This window comes from Neocloeon triangulifer, unplaced genomic scaffold (assembly GCF_031216515.1).
Source record: "Neocloeon triangulifer isolate White Clay Creek 2 clone unplaced genomic scaffold, ASM3121651v1 ptg000001l, whole genome shotgun sequence".
Taxonomy (NCBI): Eukaryota; Metazoa; Arthropoda; class Insecta; order Ephemeroptera; family Baetidae; genus Neocloeon; species Neocloeon triangulifer.
Window position 1 is genome coordinate 5,671,875 of NW_026775544.1, and position 18,145 is coordinate 5,690,019.

General features: G+C 35.7%; 3 protein-coding genes across 4 annotated transcripts; 1 reads left to right on the forward strand and 2 right to left on the reverse strand.

Annotated features, from left to right (window-relative positions):
- Positions 1-1,492: 1,492 nt before the first annotated feature.
- LOC132205749 (organic cation transporter-like protein) lies at positions 1,493-4,703 on the reverse strand. Of its 2 annotated transcripts, none has more exons than XR_009442718.1 (11): positions 4,497-4,703; positions 4,110-4,331; positions 3,912-4,052; positions 3,757-3,860; positions 3,178-3,335; positions 2,954-3,122; positions 2,828-2,899; positions 2,614-2,765; positions 2,424-2,561; positions 1,870-2,208; positions 1,493-1,811 (listed from the first exon to the last, which is right to left on the reverse strand). XR_009442718.1 is itself a non-coding variant. In XM_059635012.1 (11 exons), exons 2-11 carry the CDS (start codon positions 4,299-4,301, stop codon positions 1,757-1,759), a joined length of 1,530 nt encoding a protein of 509 aa, XP_059490995.1. In that variant the 5' UTR covers positions 4,302-4,331; positions 4,497-4,703; the 3' UTR covers positions 1,495-1,756. The 2 variants fall into 2 exon arrangements, 1 of the variants encoding a protein (XP_059490995.1); XM_059635012.1 differs by having other exon boundaries at positions 1,495-1,811; positions 1,870-2,218.
- A 1,585-nt stretch (positions 4,704-6,288) lies between these two features.
- On the reverse strand, positions 6,289-14,356 carry LOC132192927 (uncharacterized). Its single transcript, XM_059613170.1, has 11 exons — positions 14,178-14,356; positions 10,726-11,014; positions 10,526-10,617; positions 10,057-10,164; positions 9,688-9,894; positions 9,479-9,619; positions 8,679-8,931; positions 8,386-8,599; positions 7,382-7,600; positions 7,235-7,326; positions 6,289-6,495 (listed from the first exon to the last, which is right to left on the reverse strand). The coding sequence occupies exons 1-11, from the start codon at positions 14,354-14,356 to the stop codon at positions 6,289-6,291; spliced, it is 2,001 nt and encodes a 666-aa protein (XP_059469153.1).
- Positions 14,357-15,049: 693 nt separating this feature from the next.
- LOC132192935 (ubiquitin-like domain-containing CTD phosphatase 1) lies at positions 15,050-15,766 on the forward strand. Its single transcript, XM_059613182.1, has 3 exons — positions 15,050-15,127; positions 15,183-15,409; positions 15,469-15,766. Exons 1-3 carry the CDS (start codon positions 15,050-15,052, stop codon positions 15,764-15,766), a joined length of 603 nt encoding a protein of 200 aa, XP_059469165.1.
- The last annotated feature ends 2,379 nt before the right edge of the window (positions 15,767-18,145 follow it).

The following is an 18,145-nucleotide window of genomic DNA, read 5'->3' on the forward strand; positions in this document are numbered from 1 at the left end:
GTTGCAGAAAGGGTTTGAACGAGCTTAAGTTTCATTCATGAATGAGAATCGAAAGTAAAAAAACCGCTGACACCCCACTGACCCCACCATCACAAAATTATCAAGACATAACAGTCCAAAGGAAGAGTGGCAGCAACGCCTTCCGTTAAATTAAATAGTATTTTGTACAGTACATATTTAAAATTAATTCATTAATAAAATTAAAGCGTGGAGTCGAGGTTAAAAATATTTTTAGTGGAAAACGAAAATCGTTAGAATAATTTTGAACAATACCGATGATGATTAAGACAGATTAATCGGTGAAACGGAAGATAAAAAATACTAATAGAATGAAGAATAGAATTAATTATTGTTTGCACTCAAAGACAAGACCGCACACTAAGTACCTTTATCAGTAAAGATGGGTTGATTAGAAAATTTAAGGCGCAATAAGTTAAATTTTTTTAAGTGGCGACTGTGGCGAGTGAGGATTTTTCTGTTGCTATTCGCGCAGAGCGTGTGTGCCAAATCTTATAGTTGAGTGGGGGCGCCGGCCGGATTCACCGAAGAAAACTCGAAGGTCACCGAATACAAATGATTAGCAAAACACTCGGCTGTGGCTAAAAGTGGAATACTCTGCGGGAACCATCTCAGAAACTTTCGATAAAGCGAGTTTTTTCCTTTAGCTATTCTCGGGATATCCACAGCAGCGAGTTTGATTTTTTACACTGACAATGAGCACCGATTGAGCACCAAAGGCTTGGCTGGTGAGATATAATACTATTATTAATTTGTTATTATTTTATGGGATTAGTATTTTTCATTCATGAGGGAAATAGTAATTTGCTTTTATACTTACTGCGAATTATATTCGCACTAGTTTCGTTATACACTTAAATAGCTCCTTATACCCAGATTAGGATGGATAAACGATAAATTGAAATGTATTTTTATATTAAACAAATCTCAAACGTTAGACTTTTCAATGTGGCGTAGCATCCACTCACGTAGTCCAACATGAGTGGTCCAGATGGCGCCAATGGAAGCTTTTTACACAGCAGTATCTTTTGCAGCATCTCTACATTTAAAAATTATTTGACAAATTTATATTCTGACCGCTCATTCCTCGGACGTGAGGAACAGAGAAGAGAAAGATTTCACAAATAAAATCACTACATTTATATCTATTTTTGTACGCAAGGAATGATGAGTACCATCGTTGTTCATATTTCAGTCAACTAGTTGAAATTTATAATTTTAACTCTCATAATACTATATAAGTTAATTTAAGAAGAAGCCTTATTTGGCCGCGTCTTGTAAAACTTTACTTATTTGATTGAAAATCTCCCAAATTAATAAAAAAATATAAAAATCTATTAACAATTTGAGGTTTACACTTTAGACAGCAAAAATAAATAACTAAAACAAAATTTATTTCAGAACCAAAATCAGCACAGTGCAGATTTTATTTATTTATTTAAATTAATAATTCCATATTTTAATAATATTTTTTTCTAAAGTCAAGATAATTGAATATAATGGGTTTTTTTCAATTTATTCTGGAAGCTTTCAGGCCAAAATAAAATTAATAAATATGAATTGACTTGATGTAAGATGTGTATTTGAATGGAGAATAAATAATTAAATATAATAATTATAACATCAACAAGAGGCTTTTTTTAACGCTCCATTGAATAATAAGAAAATTACAAATAACGGTGGCATGCAGCATGCTTATTACAGTGACTGGTTTCCTACCTTGCCAGTTCAGAAAGCATCAGGTCTCTTGAGAAAATGGTACATTTTGCAGCGAATCCTTTGCAGATGAGCACCTTTTTAGTAAATAAAAACTTTAGTTTCTAGCCATAGTGAATTTAGTAAGAAAAATACCTCTCACAAAAATTCTTGCTGCTCAGATTTGTGGCTAGAACACAATTTGGCATTCGGCGGTGTGTGGGCTGACAGCTCCTCCACTCGGTGCTTTTGGCCATCAGCAGGGCAGAAATGGCAGCCACCAGGCACAGCATGCCGTAGAAACTGGAAGCCGGCAGTCGGCCCCATTTTGCAAACATAGAGTTGGAGAAGGGTGCTGCCTGAAGGAACAGACGTCCTGACGAGAGCAGCACAAGTCCAACCTCAGGGTCAACGGACACTCCGTTTTGCAGAATGGCCATGGAGCAAGCGATGGCCACTCTCCCGGCAAGCACCATAACCAAAATTGTCCAATCGCTGCCAATTCCTTAAATTATTAATATTCCTTCAAACTTCTCGAAATGGGAGAGTCAAAATCCAATTATGATACCAGTAAAGATGTGAAATAATTTAAATACACTGAGAGAAGGAAAAATATATAATATATAATAAGAAAACGTTCAGGTGTTCAATATTTAATATAAAGTCAATGAAACCATGAAATAATATATGAATTGGTAGAGTTTTAATACCTTTAAGCAGAAAGGGCCATGTTAGCACACAGGAACTTCCACCAGCAAAAAGAAGGACACTCAAAAAGTTGAACTGCGATTTTCCGCGTTGCAGTAGAATGAAGAGACCAACAGTTGCTCCAAGCATTTCGGCGACACCTTTGAGTTCATAAAAATATCAACATTTAGAATCTACGCAAAAGTATAGTACCAGCTAGAGTTGTTCTCACAGGCAGTGGAATCTTCGCACTGACATTTTTCAGGTTCAACAAGGCGCCGTAGTAATTGAAAATGGTGACCAACCACATGACCTGCAGGCACCAATAATGCCACCAAACAAACGAAATCACTTTTTTGCTTTGCCTGTTACAAACATTAAATGTGTCTTGAATTCACATTGCAAACTTTGGTTATTTCTTACCTACTTATTATATGTGAGTACTTCGGTCTCTTCAGTACCAAGTAATGAACATAGGTTGGATTTTTGTGGAAGAACCCTGGATAATTTTGTTTTTCATTTTATCAATTTCATTCAATGTCAGTCTGCATACCAATATGTGAGAAGCAAAAGTAGGGATGGCAGTGAAATCATGAGCTGGAGGACTCGCCACGAAGGGGCCAGTTGGTGCAGCCAACCCAAGGAAATCACTCCGACAGACCACCAGTGCTCGAACATAACTCCCAATAACTCATCGGGCCCAAATCGAGAATGTTGTTGGCCTGCAATCATGAATTTTCAATTAGTCATGCAAAGGTTATTAATTAAATAACTGACTTATTGAGTTGAAAGCAACAGTGAAGGTAATGCAAACTCCCAGGCCGGTGAACATCTTCAGGACAAAGTGCATCTCGAAGGTTGGCACAAGGGCTGATCCGACACCAGCAAGCACTTGCAGCAATACAGCCACAACAAAAAGTATCCTAGGTGAAAATCTGAGGAGCAAATAAACAATTAAGTTTCCAAATTGGTTAAAAATGTAATATGAAAAAAAATTGATATTTTTCAATTTTGAAAATGTTATTAATTTTGTTATGTTTTCTGTGAATTTACACTTTTCTCAGCATAATGGATCCTGGATAATTTGAGAAAAAAAGCTTTTCTAAGTGAATTATGAAATTTTTATGGAATTAGCATGAAAAAAGCATATAAAGTTAATTTATTTTCCTTTGAAATGTGTCAAATCTTTGGAAATAATAATTTTTGTAATGTGACTGCATCTGATTTTGATCGAATATTGATAATAAATAGTTTGAAAATAGTTCAATATTTTTCTCATTATTGAAAGTTTAATTAATCAGATGCCAACTAGAGATTTCATTTAAATTTCATAATTTTCTTTTACAAGAAACAAACCTTTGCTGAAGAGAAGCAGTTGCAAATCCACCAGCAAAGATCCCCAACAGGTATCCGAGTTGGACGACATTCACTAGGAAATCTCTGCTGCACACAAGAGACCACTGCAGATAAAATTGTAATAAAATTTTTTAACTAATAGAATAAAAATCAACCTCAGACACCATTGTGGGTTTGATAATCTCAAAGTGAAACTCTTTGCATTCACTGAAGTATTCAAAACTAGCGTTGGACCCGTTCAAATAATGAACAGCAACGTTACCCTGACAAGGGTCATCCAAAGGACTGCCAGATTTCTGCAACAAAGAAAAATGTAAAAATTCTACAAAAAATTATGAAAGCGAAACTTTTACATAGCTGGTGAGGGCAGGCTGAGGTCGGGCGCACCAGAACCGTCCTCCAAAGGTCTCCGGTCTTGGCGCCAGGTACAACACGCTGAGCATGTGCCACCCAGCGGCCACCTTGGACAGGCCGAGCAAGAAAAATCGGACCGCAGGTCGCTGGTGCCACAGCAATAAAGCTGGAGGCTGCGTTGAAGAGGGCATGATTGATAGATTTTTTTAGGGAGAAAAGTCCTGAAACAGAAAATTAAATTTTTTGGATATTAAATTGCGAATTTATAGATAAGTCAATAAACTAAAAAATAATAATGGGCAAAGAAAGGTGAAACGACAAACACTTTCAAAAAAGGAAAGGAATGATGAAAATTTTTGTCCGAATGGGTCGACCTAAAATCTTACCGCCCCAATACACAGAGGTGATCAGTGATTTTGAGATGAGACTTGTTTCCTCTTTTCAGCTCTTCATTGTTTCACTTCCTCGTGTGCTCAAATAAACTTCAAATTGCTGACTCGAGTACTTGCTCAATTAATTCTGTTGCAGTAGGACCTGCTTATTGTTTGTTTTGAATTTTTGTCATCATGATTTTCGTCCCATGTGTTTCCCTGCCTTCCTGCAACTGTTAAGGGGAAGCCGGGGAAGGGGAGGCAAACCCGATTGGTGGATACGGGAGGGACTGATGTGATTTCTGACACGTGCAGCTTTACCCTAAAGTAAGATAAGAATAATATATGTAATATATCAAGAATCAAGAATTATGGGCATCTGCAAAAGCCAAATTGAAATTAGGCGTTTATTTGATTTTTTTTTTTTTTTTTTTTTTAATATTTTACAATTTAAATGTTCTTCTAATATCAGGGGGAAAAAAGTTTAAAAATTATTGTACTATTTATAGCAGATTTAGCAGAATAATATTTCAAAATAACTTTGTTAAATTAAATGTACTCATTAACGCACAGTTATTTGAACTATGTCTTTTCAATTAATATAATTATTGCTTCAATACGTGAAAATTAATTCTCTAATCATCCTTCTACACACTGTGTAAAAAGTGAGAGACTTAAGTTGCTAATTTTTTAACATTTATTTAAAAAATGCATTTTTCCACAATGAAATCAAATGAAATCTTCTCTCTCAGCATCATTGGTTACAATTCACGGAGATGAACTGAAAACTTAAAATTATTGACACTTATAACGACGAAAATTATGTTCACCTTCATCAGTAATGAAGATTGTCAACTATACATATATCCGTTTTTATATTTACAACTTTATATCAATGAAGTTATTTTTTTGGTGTGAAAATTGTTTTTCATAATATACTATTGACTTTATTGACTCTGGAAAGCTTTTCGTCCATTTTTAATATATCAAGATTCGTATAAATTTTTAATTGATCTTATTTTAATTTTTTCTTTCAAAATGCCAACCTCTATAATTATTAAAATTCATAAGTTAACAGTGCAAATCATGGCATAATTGTGGTGATGTCATGGAAAAGACAAATCGCCAAAAAAGGTCAACAATAAGAGTTATTAAAAAGAAGGAAAATTAAATTTTAAACCTACAAGGGATAGTCTTCAATTGACAGTCTTAACTTTCTGAAGATGCAGTTAAATTCTTACGATTAAATTAAAGTGTAAAATCTGAATTTATGAATTTAATTTGGAGTTATGAAATGATGAAAAGAAAAAAATTGTACATTAATATTATGTTAAAAATTAATCGTTCAGTAAAATGAATCACTAAAAATTTAACGTAATAGTGATAGTGGCCAAAAATGCTAATAATATTTTGGGTTTATTTTAAAATTATAGGAATGGAGGATATCAAAATAAAAAAATTTTACATGTACAAAAATTCAATTTTTATAAAGGACAGTTAAATTTAAAAAAAAAATCTCCTCGTGGAGACTTACCTATAAAATTTATAGAGAATGAAAGTAAAATAAGAAGCAAAAATATTTTTCGACTATCTTGGTCACAGACACGATTACTTTAACTAACCAGCACTTTAATAAACATTTTAATTCACATAAAATCTGCTCTCATAATTATTCAAAGACGCTCATTTTATACCTTTAATTTAATTAATAAACATTGAACATAGAGATTTCTGCAAACTGCCTTACAAGTGTACTAAAAATTGCAATTATTATTTTCCACAGGAAAACGGTCAACATTCAGCCTTCTTAGATTTTAATAGTGGAACTGGCGTTAGACTGTTTGGAGGTTCGGACGATCCCGACGCCGAGGTCGTCGTCAAGGGGCAGCAGCAGTTCTAGGAACTCGGGCAGTTGCTCGATGGGCGCCAGAATGATGGGCGGCTCGTCCATTTCAGGACGCGGCAGTCCATCCACGCGGCCGTGCAACCAGTATGTGCTCTGCTCGCCCTTGCCCTGAAAAGAAATATCGTCTTTCTGGAGACACGGGAACGCATCATTAATTGCAAATTTCGTTCTCGAACCTGCGCCGCTTCAAATTTGGATCATTTATAAATTTGGTTTTCCTCAAGAAATTTTAATTATTGAAATAGAAGGTATGAAGCTGACAATTTCATTTTTTATCTAATCCAAAGGCCGCGTATCAGCTCTATTATGTTGGCCAAAAAAAAAGATGCCTTCCGCCCGAGCCATAAGGCCCCATGGCTCTGACGGCAGCAGTGTACCAACATAATTTTGGGATGCGCAGCCTTTGATCTAATCACTGCAAAGGACCCAAATAAGTCGCAAGAAAATTAATAAAAGATTTAATGTCCATAAATTAGCCTAGAGGTTAATAAAAAATTATTTCGTTTTATTTACATCAAAATTTATCTTCATACTATCTATATTTTTTATTTTTTTCAAATTGGATCACTTTGATTTAGAATAAAAAATTGAATCAAACTGTTTCCTGGTTGGTTGCATGAATTAAAAAATTAAACCCTAAATTTAATTTGATTTCTATAGAATAAGTAAAAATTAACATGACTTGATAAAAAGACTAGCTTTCTTTTTGGCCCCAATCGCCAGGTATGTTGAATTAATTTGTATTACATAATGAAATATAGTAGCTCACACCAGCTCACACCTTTAATGGTTCCGTTTTTTATAATTAAAAATTGAGAATTCAAATTTCAAGGACAGCAGAATTTACCTTGACAGAGATCTGTCCCCTGTACTCCATCTCGTACCCACTGAGCGCGTCTAAAGCGTCTTTGGTTGACTGCGAGATCTGAATTTTCATGGCTAAAAATAATTTCACAAATTAATTTAAGAAAAAAAAATGAGACATTTTGCTCACGGTCGCCGGTGGACTCCATGCGGCTGGCCGTGTTGACGGTGTCGCCAAAGAGGCAGTAGCGCGGCATCTTGGTGCCGACGACGCCGGCCACCACCGGACCCGTGTTGATGCCGATGCGGACGCTGAAGAACTGCGCCGGACGGTGCGGAATGGCGAATCGATTGAGGGCGCCTAGCAAGTCCAGACTCATGGTCGCGATCTCGCCGGCGTGTCTCCCACCTAAGGCGCCGCAAAACAAATTGGTTTCAACTCGCTGATAGAAATTAATTTTACTTTGCTTTAATCTGGGAAACTACAGTCAAACGAGTCAAACAGACTGCGCTTACTAAATCATGCTCAATCCTTTCATTTAGTATATTAATAAGTTAATCATATTTATAATATTAATTTTTTGCTAACAAAAATTTAATGAGCACTACAATTGTACAAAAATTATTGACTCCATGTATTTTTTGTTATGTTTTGTATTTTTACTTTTTATGCCGATGCATGATTCTGCCTTTTTTACAGCGTGTACTTTTTTGCGATGTTATGTTGCCATGAAAGAAAAATAAATAATTATATAATATATTATAAATTTTTTCAAACTGATATAAAGCAAAGATTAATTTTTTAAATAATTAAAAATTTAAAATTGTACATGCATATTTTAGATTCAACATCTTTCAATTTAATTATCAACAATTTTCAAAGTGTTTTAGGTATTCAAAATGTTTTATTTTTATTTTAAAAAATAATTAAAACATTCAATCAAGTAAAAGAACTTTAAATTTCACAAACCCTAAAGTAAAGTGTAATGAATTAAAAAAAAAATTAGAACGAGTTACTTTATTTAATTTATACAATTATATAAATTCTTCATTTAAATGTAATATCTATTGGAAATGCCATTTGCCACACTATTTACAACTGCTATGCACCATTAGACTTTACATAATTTTGAGTAAAATTGTGTTTTTGCCATTAATCTCTTGATCTCTTTCTTCTCTACATTGAATACTGACCGTTCCTCTGCGGCAAGCCTGATACGACCATGTAAGCGTCGCCAATCGTTTCCACTTTGTAAACATCATACTTCTCAATGCGGCTGTCGAAGAGGCGGTAAAGTGCGTTGAGCATTGCCACCACCTCCATCGGCGAACTCTCGGCCGAGATCTGCGTGAAGCCCACGATATCGCTGAAATAAATGGTCACCGCCTCGAAACTCTCGGCAGGAACCTGATTCACAATTTTCATTAAAAGTCCCTTTCCAGAAATGATTTTTATTCTTAAATTTTTATTAATTATTTATTCCAACCTGTCTGTGCTGTTTCAAATGCTTTACGACCTGTTTGGGCAGCATTTGATGGAGTAGGGTGTCGCCCTTGTGCTTCTCCCGCTGCAGTTGGACGGTGCGCTGCACCAGGGTGCTGGCGAAGGCCTGAATGGTGTTGGTGGCGTTAATCACCAAGATGATGATCACGGGCGATATGATTAAAACGATTAGCAAAAGTGTCACAGCAACCCACTTTTGGTGACTCGCAGATCTGATGTCTTTTTGCACTTGTGTACTGCGAAAAGAGTTAATTCAAAGTCGAGCGCTTCAGACTTTCAATTGAATCCTTGTAAATATATATTTATAAAAAAAGTAAAACAGCAGATTTTAATCATTGGATAAAATAAAGCTTGAAATTGAAAAAAATTCATAAAAACATAATCATAATTCTACACTCGGCTGATGTTGATAAAGAATACCAAATAAAGTTACAAAAATTATTTATATTTTTTTAATAAACATTTTACAGCAATTATCAATTAAAAAGGCAGCCAAATTTATTAAAATAATTATTTTAGACAACTAATTAGATATTTTTTTTTTCAAATTTTCATTTCATCGCAAGTTATTATAATTTTATTCAAAAAATTGAGTGGCTATTAACGGGAAAAAAAGTTTATTTTACAAATTAATAAAAAAAAAAATAATAACAATAATAGAAAATTTTCTCCGTCTCCTTTTTTAGCAAATCATTCTATGATTCTGCAATTTTCCCAATCGATTCAAATTTTAATGGAAAAGGGCAAAGAGCCAAAAGGTTAATTAATTTGATCTGTACTCACTTAATGATGTCCCTTATGGTGTTCTGGAAATTCCGCAGCTCTTTATGGTAACGCGTGGCGCGGATGTAGAATTCCTGCGCAGCACTAAAGTTTGCCTTGTATTGCTGGCTCTCGATATCGCTGCCCACGATCTCATTGATCCTGAAAGAGGATACGAGGCTGCTTGATTCTCATCACTCGCCCTCCCCTATCAAAATGATCACACTCACTCGTCCGGCACGATTGGCAGGGGGGTGGGTCGCGTGGAAAAATGGTAGGCCGCCCTGAGGTAGTCGCTGGCCAGCGTGTCGTGCCGCTTGAGACTCGCCAACGACGAGATGGACATTTTTCCGGTGGCCAAGAAGAAGAGGCCATAGATCGTGGCGATGCACCGGTCCTCAATGGCGCGTAACATGTTCTTGTACGCTACGAGATATCTGAAATAGTCAGCACTGAGACGATCCAACAATTTAGTCTCCAGATATTTCTCTCAAGTCCCATGCAGTTGCACTACAATTCGCTAATAATGCTAATACACGGTTAATTGAGAAAATTATCCAAAACTGACTAGCAAATCAAAACTGAGGTATTTATTTAACCTCCAAATTGAGCTGGTGGTTGTGTCCCTGATTTTGTCTTCGATTGCCTCCACCATACTCGAAATGGTGGCTGACGCGTTCGCTATTTCACTCTCTACGCTTTGAAACCTGCAAACGGATCTAAGTCTAATTATCTATAGCTATAATTATGGCAAAAAGCTGGTTATTGTTTAAAACAATTTTTTTTCTAAAATATGAATAATTTTCTTTTCTGATTCCCATCAAAATGAAATAATTATTGAGTGGCCTCATTGTGCAAATACAAATTCAAACCCATTGATAGATAACAAAATTTTTACGCTTATTGTTAGTGTTTTTTATAACTTAAAATTCAATTCATCCGTCTTGATATTCTCATTCTTGAAATCTGCATTCACCATCATATAATATTTACAATTTAAAATTATAAGCAATATTGATTTTTCTTGGGAATTAGAACAAATGATAAAAATTGAAATCCACTACTTACTCGATTCCATCTCTGAGCGAATCAAGCACCGATATGGTCCTATTCTCTTGAATCTCGGTGAGCAACCTGCAGGAATCCACAGTCTCGGCAATCTACAGTAAAAAAGTAAATTTTTGTTTTCACCTCGGAATTCATAGAAATGACAAAGAAGCCGGAGAAAAACGGTTCCGGGAAGTGATAGAGTTTATTCCTGGGCGCACCTGTTGCTGAATGGCGCAGGCTTCATGCAGCGTTTCCATGATTGACGCGATGGAAAAGCAATTTTGCACAATGAGTGCCGCAATGGGGATGAAAGGCAGCAGCAGCATTTGGAAGAAGTGCGCTTTCTTTCCGCTCGTGGAAGCCGGATTGAGATAAACGCACTCGGAGCAACCCCTTCGCTTCCGCCACATGTGCACCTCAAGCCCGACCGCCTCGCAACTCGAGTGCAACGACTTCCGACTATGGTTTGGAGAACACGCTGCCGCTCCGCTTTCCATACTTTTTGTACTGAAAAATTGTAAAACTGGGAATCAAATATGCACAGAAATTGCTTCTGAATAAATAAATTGGATATTCAACAAAGCGATTTCTTACATTTTCCAAAACGCTCCTGAACATAATTATTTGATATTTTTCGTTATTTTCGTCATTAAATTTTTTGTATGGATTTTCTTCAATTCAACTCGTACAGAAATAAAATTTATTTGAAAGATTTAATAATAATTTACTATTTAATATTTCACAAAGATTGCCTGAAGATCACGGATAAAAATAGATTATCCGTTTATAATTCTTCGTAAATCTTTATCCTGTATTAAAGTTCTTTATTTTCAAACTTTTCCAATTAATTAACAAGATTTAAAAAATAGTGTTGTACAGTTTTGAAGATGCAACGTGCTTGGCACGCACGTTCAGCAAGTTGCATACATAGCAGTTTTATTTTCTAGAACTAGATGACAATTTTCATCATATGTTAAGATTTTTAGAATAAATTTTATTCTAAAAATACTTTAATCTTTTCAAAATTGCTAAATTGCTGTGCAGTGTAAATTGTAAGCACGATTTGGTTGGTAAGCGACGGAAGACGGAATACGCGCACTTCAATAACTAAGCGCCTTTTCGCGAAAATTCTCGACTCTAAAAACACAAAGGAATTGTAGGAAGGCATTTTCACAATTAAGGTTTTAAAATATCTGCCGGAGGAAATTTTAATAGCAAAATATACCTGTACCATACAGACTTAAAAACACGGGGAAGTTATTTGTTCAGAATGGTGATATTAAATTTCACAGACTGTGGTTGCACTTATTAAACAATTTTGTAGAAGGAAGAAAACGATGCAGGTAGTTAGCCTTTCCAGGAAATAAAAATGTGAGCAGCAACTTGGGGATAAGAGCGTTTCTAGGAAAAATAAATGCGGTGTGAATCGCTAATTGATATCTTTTCTATAGTTGCAAGAAAGCCCGCGTTGAAAAAATAAACATATTTTTCGTGACAGAGATTTTAATTAATTTGTTGATAAATTATTCAATTGTGTAAAATTTGATAAGTTCTAGTGAAATCCTGCCTTTATGAAAGCATTCATTACTTTAAACCAATAATGGCAATAATGGTTGGTTCAGAGTGGTTGCCTCAAATAAATATATAGTTTAATAAAAATTTCTTCTATATAGTATAATTTTTTTTAAATTATAATAGTAAGTAAAAATTATTTTTACTTACTTTTGTCAAACATATATTTGATATATTGAGTATTAAAACTTTGGCAAGATTTGTGGAATTTCCAAAATAGTAAAGGGGGACAAGAATTTAAGACAAAGATTAGAATAAAAAAAACTTTATCACCAGCAACCAGCATAACCATTGGAAAACTGTAGGACTTTGTTTCCTTATGTATTTCCTTGAAAGCATGAAATGAAAACTTCAGCTCATTTTAACATCAAAGCAATTTCCTATGGGAAATTTAAATTAAAACAATCTAAAGCACTTGTTTACATTTATACCTTTAGCTATGAATAAACGCATTGAGAGAGTCTGAAACTTGACAAACGTCATAATTATTGCATTAGAGTTGTTGACAGAGCAATTTGCATTTATACAAACTCTTCATGTATATAATTTTGCAGCAACGAACCCGTGCGCCCCCGTTAATAGTCAACAAAGCTAATCACGTACGGGGAGTATTGAATGTCACCATTAAAGCGCACGGCGGCGGCTCCTCACCGGTCGGTAATTGAGATATTTTATATCCGCGTTGCCTGCAGGCCGGGGGCAAAAAATCAAACCGAGATGGATTTCGCGCAACAAGGAAAGAAAGAAAGAAAGACCGTGTGTCATTAAACCGAGTCTGGCGCGCTGCATTATTAAAGGACTATTTTGATATCGGCCTCTTTTGCATGCGGTGTCACAACCTGTCGCTTTGCATAAAGTCTGAGCCGGCTGAGTCAGAGCACAAAGCGGCCGACCTATGGTCCAAAGGGTCATCAATTCAAGTGTGCCCTTTGAGACTTTCGAGACAAGCAACAAAATGAAAACGAGTTCCTGCTGATTGCAAACGTGATTTTTGTGTATTCCGGATTATTTCAAAGCTATAGAAATCAATAGATTAATAATGTTTATCATGCGTTTCAATCCTCTGAGGGTTTAGCACGACTAAACATCAATAGCATTTTTATCAGGTTTCCGTAGAATCATATCGGTTAGACAGAAATTTAATTTATTAGTTAAAATTTTACGAGTCGTATGATTAAAAACTATTTGTCTATAATATTAAAAATTATAATGATAAACAATTACAGATATACAGATATACTATTAAATTCTTCCTTATATTGTTTATTTTAATAAATTTGTTACTTTTTGAATTAATAATCATACTAAAAGAATAATTTTTGTTTAACATTATTTCAGTTTGTAACGTTTTTTAAAAAACAACCTACTTCGCCCAAAGTTCAATGTTCACCTAAATTATTAAACTCGTTTACATTGATAAACGCATTATTTAATAACAAAAGTTGGGGAAATAGTTATCATTATTTGATAAATTAATAAACACAATTTGCAACTTTGCAACTATATTTATTTCCTTGCAAAACAAAAAAAAATAGCTGTAATTTTATTAAAAACAACAAAATATTGTTGCATATAATTATTTTAAAACCTTAACTATTTTGTGCTATATTTGGTAAATTCTATAATATCTGTAATTAACTGAAAACAATAAAAAAAAAAAAATATGAATATGCGGGTATCCTGACTCCTAAAAGGAAAAATTAAGCGCTCAAAGTAACTTGACAAGTCTATTAGATTGTGTAGGTATTGGCTAAATATGTATATGACCGGTCCATATATTAATATATATATTAAATTCTTTTGTATGTACATCTTCAATAAAACTGACAATGAGTTCATTTTTTAGAATAAAGAGTGAATTAAAAAAATTTCAAATTAGTTTCTAACTAAAGTAATCCGTGTAAAAATTCATTTTCAGGAATTTTAAAGGTTAAACACAATTCAAATAATAACTAAAAATCATACATTAGAACATAAGAAGTAGGTATTAATTTTCAATAATTGACCACACACTAAGCACTCGCAAATTAATAACGCCAATTTAAATAAAAAATTAAAAATAAAACAGGCCATTGAAAACAATTTGTCGGACAATTACCTGAACAAGTCGACGAGGTGGGCGACGCGAGATGCGAGTGAGGAAGGGCAGCAGCAGGACGTCGTCGGTGCGCTAGGCGGTGCAGCCTGTATCCAGGGGCAACGGGGCATCGCAGAACGCGGGGGCGCATACGAGCTCCCTTTGATCATCCGTCGCGCCAAGTGAACAACAGACCGCATCGCTTTTTAAATTTTCGCCCCACGAATTCTGTGGGACTAATTTGCAAGTAGTGCAATGGGTGCAATGTGCACTGCGCCATCAATTGTGTGTGTGACACTAATTTGCTCCTATTTGCTTATTCACCAGACCATTTTATTCTTTGAAGTTTAATTGGTGTGATTTTCATGGAATCTCAACAGTGGAGATTTTCACCTAACTGGGGGCAATAAACATGATCCAGGAGGAAATATTGCTATAATTGGAAATCAATTTGTGCTTTCCTAACTAGGGAACATCGCCAATTCACTGATTTGTCCCTAAATTGCATAATCGATGGACTAAGAGAATTTTTTAATCCCCTATAAATTTAAATCCCTGAATTAAGGGATTCATTTGAAGTTATAGCTTTTATTTATATTAAGAATATAAGAAAAAAATGTATTTCCATGAAAAATTGGGACAAAAAATTTGAAACAAATGTAAATCAAGTTTATATGATATTTATAATAATTATTAAATTATTTCGTACATATTTCTTTATTTGTTTTTCAGCTCATAACAATGCTTAATTTAGATTGCAATTTCATCAATTGTTGGATTACTGCTTGCTGTATTGATTACTTCTTGATTGTTGGAGGTCAAGCATTTTTAATTAATAACAGGCAGATAGGCAATTGTTGGAATAAAGAATTTTGAAAACAAATCGGTTCAAAATGGGAAAGGTTAGAGTTAAAATTGAAGATGAAAACCGCAGGAAAGTGATTCAGAAATCAAAAAGTTACAAAATCAAAGTAAGTTGAGCATTAATTGTTAAGACAAAACCAAATTTTAATTTAAAAAAATTAGATTCGCGAGCCGTTGGAAAAGAAAAAGAAGCTCCTTGTTTTGGACATTGACAGGACTTTGCTCTTCGATTCTTCGCCCTCTGCCCCGATCAAACTCAGACCCGAAATGCACAAGTTCTTGGAAAAGGCCAGCCTAGACTACAACATCGGTCTCTGGTCAGACTCAAAAATGAGAAGGATCACCAGCCTGATCAAAAGGCTCCGCATGGACCACCAGAAAAGCTATAAGTACAATTTTTTTCTTCATTTTCAATTTTTTAAATATGTGCGTCTTAAAACGTAATCAGGATCAATTTTGTGGTTTGCGAGAGGGCGGTTGTCAACATAGACAACGGTGGCGAACAAATGCGGGTGAAGCCCTTGGACATTGTGTGGAGCCAACTTCGCCAGTGGAGTCCGAAAAACACTATCATGGTGGACGATCTTCCTAAAAACTTTCTCATGAATCCACAAACTGGACTGAGAATAAAGAGGTTTGATGGCAAGAGGAGCGACCGAGAGCTATCAAAACTATCCAGATACCTCAAAAAAATTGCATCCCAAAAAGACTTCACAGTATTGAACCACAGCAACTGGGAAAACTGATTGACCGGCGGCTCAAAGACGACAAGACAAAATTTTCCGTGGAATAAAATTGCAGTATCAAAAACTTCATGAAAATGATTATTAATTTTACCTGAATATCATTTTTGATACCAAAAAATTTTAAATAACTCAATTTCGCATTTGTTTGAAACAGTTTGAAAGAAATATTTTTTGTAATTAAAAGATTGTATCTATCGTTAATGGATTTTCAATGTTATGAAAATTCCAAGAGAATCAACACTGGAAACTTATCTTTTTCTGCTTATTCAAATAGATTCGAGAGAAAATTACTCAACGGTTTTGGCTACAAAAATAATTGAAATGATGAAACAGCAAAATTGAAATATGCTATTTTTATAGCAATTTTCAAGCAGTGCCAAGTTGCTATAAAACCTAATTGTAAGAAATACAAGAAAAACCCAACGCACTTAATATTAGAAACAAGTTTGTCTGTCCCAGTCTGTCCCTATAAAGTATACAATATGTGCGAAATGTAAAAAAAATTAATTAATTCTTTCAAAAAAGAACGAGAAAAACAAATACATTTCTAGTTTGATTTAAGGGTCTTTTTTCAATTATCTAATTATTGACTTTCTGATATCCAATATTAAATTATTTCATTTTTAATTCCAATTTCAACAATATGACAAATTTAAAATTCATCTGCCTCCATTGTTGCCTGGCAATGTTTTAAAATTTTTATCTCAACAACAATGAAGAATTTATTATTGGTGCGCTCATTGTTTCGGCCGTTGAACTGGTGCTTAGGAAAAGATCTCAAAAAGTGGAAAATGTTGGAGCAGGCGCTGGTTGCGGCGCGCGGCGACGAGGAGCAGACGGCGGCCTTCCTTAGGGTCAGCCTGTGCCGCAGCAAGGGCAAGGTCAGGGTGGAGGTTGATGCCCAGTTGGATGAGGAGGTCATCGGCCGGCTGATCGACCTGGAAAAGGTGCGGGAGTTGCGCGAGCGGCGCCAGCGGCAGCAAACCGACCTGGAGGCCCTGCCCCCTGACGAAGGGTACCGCATCAAACCACGACGTCAGATTGCCACCGTCAACCCTGAGAAGGAACGCACAAGGGTGCTGACGAAGAAGGCGAGCACCGTCAAAGACAAGCTCAAGAAAAAAGGCGAGGTGGTTAAGAGCGGAAAGGGTGCGACCATTGTGAGCACCCTGAGGAAAGTGAGCCGCACTGAGGAGCTCGCCAGACCTGCCAGAAAGTCCGAGCCCGCCCTGGCAAAACTGAAGGAGGCCGACGAGCAGAAGAGGGAGCTGCCTTTTTTCGCACAACCCTTCCTCAAGGTGAATTAATTAATATTTCACGGAATGTAATTTGAATTATTTTGATAAATAAGTCTCATATTATATTATGTTTTCCAAATTAATTACCAGTTTTGAATTTGAGACGTCAACGTAGAACTTTGATGAACCTCAAAAACTGATTTTCTTTTCTTTTAAATCATTGTTTTTAAATCACCTAAAATAATTTTTGTCTCAAAGTTTTCCCGACAAAAATTACTGAAATTTAACCCTTATAAGTCAATAAAGTTTAAAAAAAATATTAGAGGATGATAGATTGATGATTGATATCTAAAAATATAATGAAAAACTAAGTAAACATTTTACCTGATGAAACCCCTTCAAATTTGTATTTTTTGTGAACAATAAATTATAAACTTTCTACAGAATACAGAAAATTTTTCACATTTAAATTCACTTTGCCTGAATTATTTCTGACTTTTTGATTACATTTTAGCTTTCTCCAATTAAGGTGGCTCATCGGGTAGGCAGACTATAAAACGTTTTGCCAAAATCTACAAGTATCCAATTAAGATTAAATGAAATATTGAAGTTAATAAGTCAATTGAATTATTTTAATCAATTTTTCTATAACAATAAAATTAAATAATACATATTGCATTATTTTTCAGTTGCGGGAGGTGCGCAAGGTGGAGGACTGGACGCGGTCGTCGCCACCACGCATCCACGGCCTGCACATGCACACCAAGTGCTTTGCGCGGAAGGAGAGGGAGCGGGACGAGTGCGAGAAGGTGCCGGTGTTTGAGCGGCACCTGGGCAGGGCGGCGGCCCTGAATGGCGGCCCTTTGAGCGGCCACGTGGAGCGCCGCTCGCACCTTTACGACTCGATGTGCCAGGAGCTGATGGCCCTCGAGACGCGCCACATACGCAGACCCGACACATACGTGCCCCGCAGTGCCGCCTGCGACGACTGCCGGCGTTGCGTCGGCGCCGCCGAGGGCCTCTTCCTCAAGTCCAGCTACCAGGACCACACACGCAACACTCTCCGCCGAGCCCACCAACCCTCGCAGGCCAATCTCTACTGAACTCCTTCTTTTACCTGCCTCATTTTCTTCCGTTTCAA

Bases quoted from the DNA above. Each gene is read 5' to 3' on its own strand.
- LOC132192935 (XM_059613182.1), top strand. From the start codon at position 15,050: ATGGGAAAGGTTAGAGTTAAAATTGAAGATGAAAACCGCAGGAAAGTG. The intron at 15,128-15,182 runs GTAAGTTGAGCA...TAAAAAAATTAG, and splicing joins CAAAAAGTTACAAAATCAAA to ATTCGCGAGCCGTTGGAAAA. The intron at 15,410-15,468 runs GTACAATTTTTT...AAACGTAATCAG, and splicing joins GACCACCAGAAAAGCTATAA to GATCAATTTTGTGGTTTGCG.
- LOC132205749 (XM_059635012.1), bottom strand. From the start codon at position 4,301: ATGCCCTCTTCAACGCAGCCTCCAGCTTTATTGCTGTGGCACCAGCGA. The intron at 4,053-4,109 runs GTAAAAGTTTCG...TCTTTGTTGCAG, and splicing joins AGCCTGCCCTCACCAGCTAT to AAATCTGGCAGTCCTTTGGA. The intron at 2,766-2,827 runs GTAGGTAAGAAA...TGTTTGTAACAG, and splicing joins GAAGTACTCACATATAATAA to GCAAAGCAAAAAAGTGATTT.
- LOC132192927 (XM_059613170.1), bottom strand. From the start codon at position 14,356: ATGCGGTCTGTTGTTCACTTGGCGCGACGGATGATCAAAGGGAGCTCG. The intron at 9,620-9,687 runs GTGAGTGTGATC...ATCCTCTTTCAG, and splicing joins CTGCCAATCGTGCCGGACGA to GATCAATGAGATCGTGGGCA. The intron at 7,601-8,385 runs GTCAGTATTCAA...GCGGCGCCTTAG, and splicing joins AGGCTTGCCGCAGAGGAACG to GTGGGAGACACGCCGGCGAG.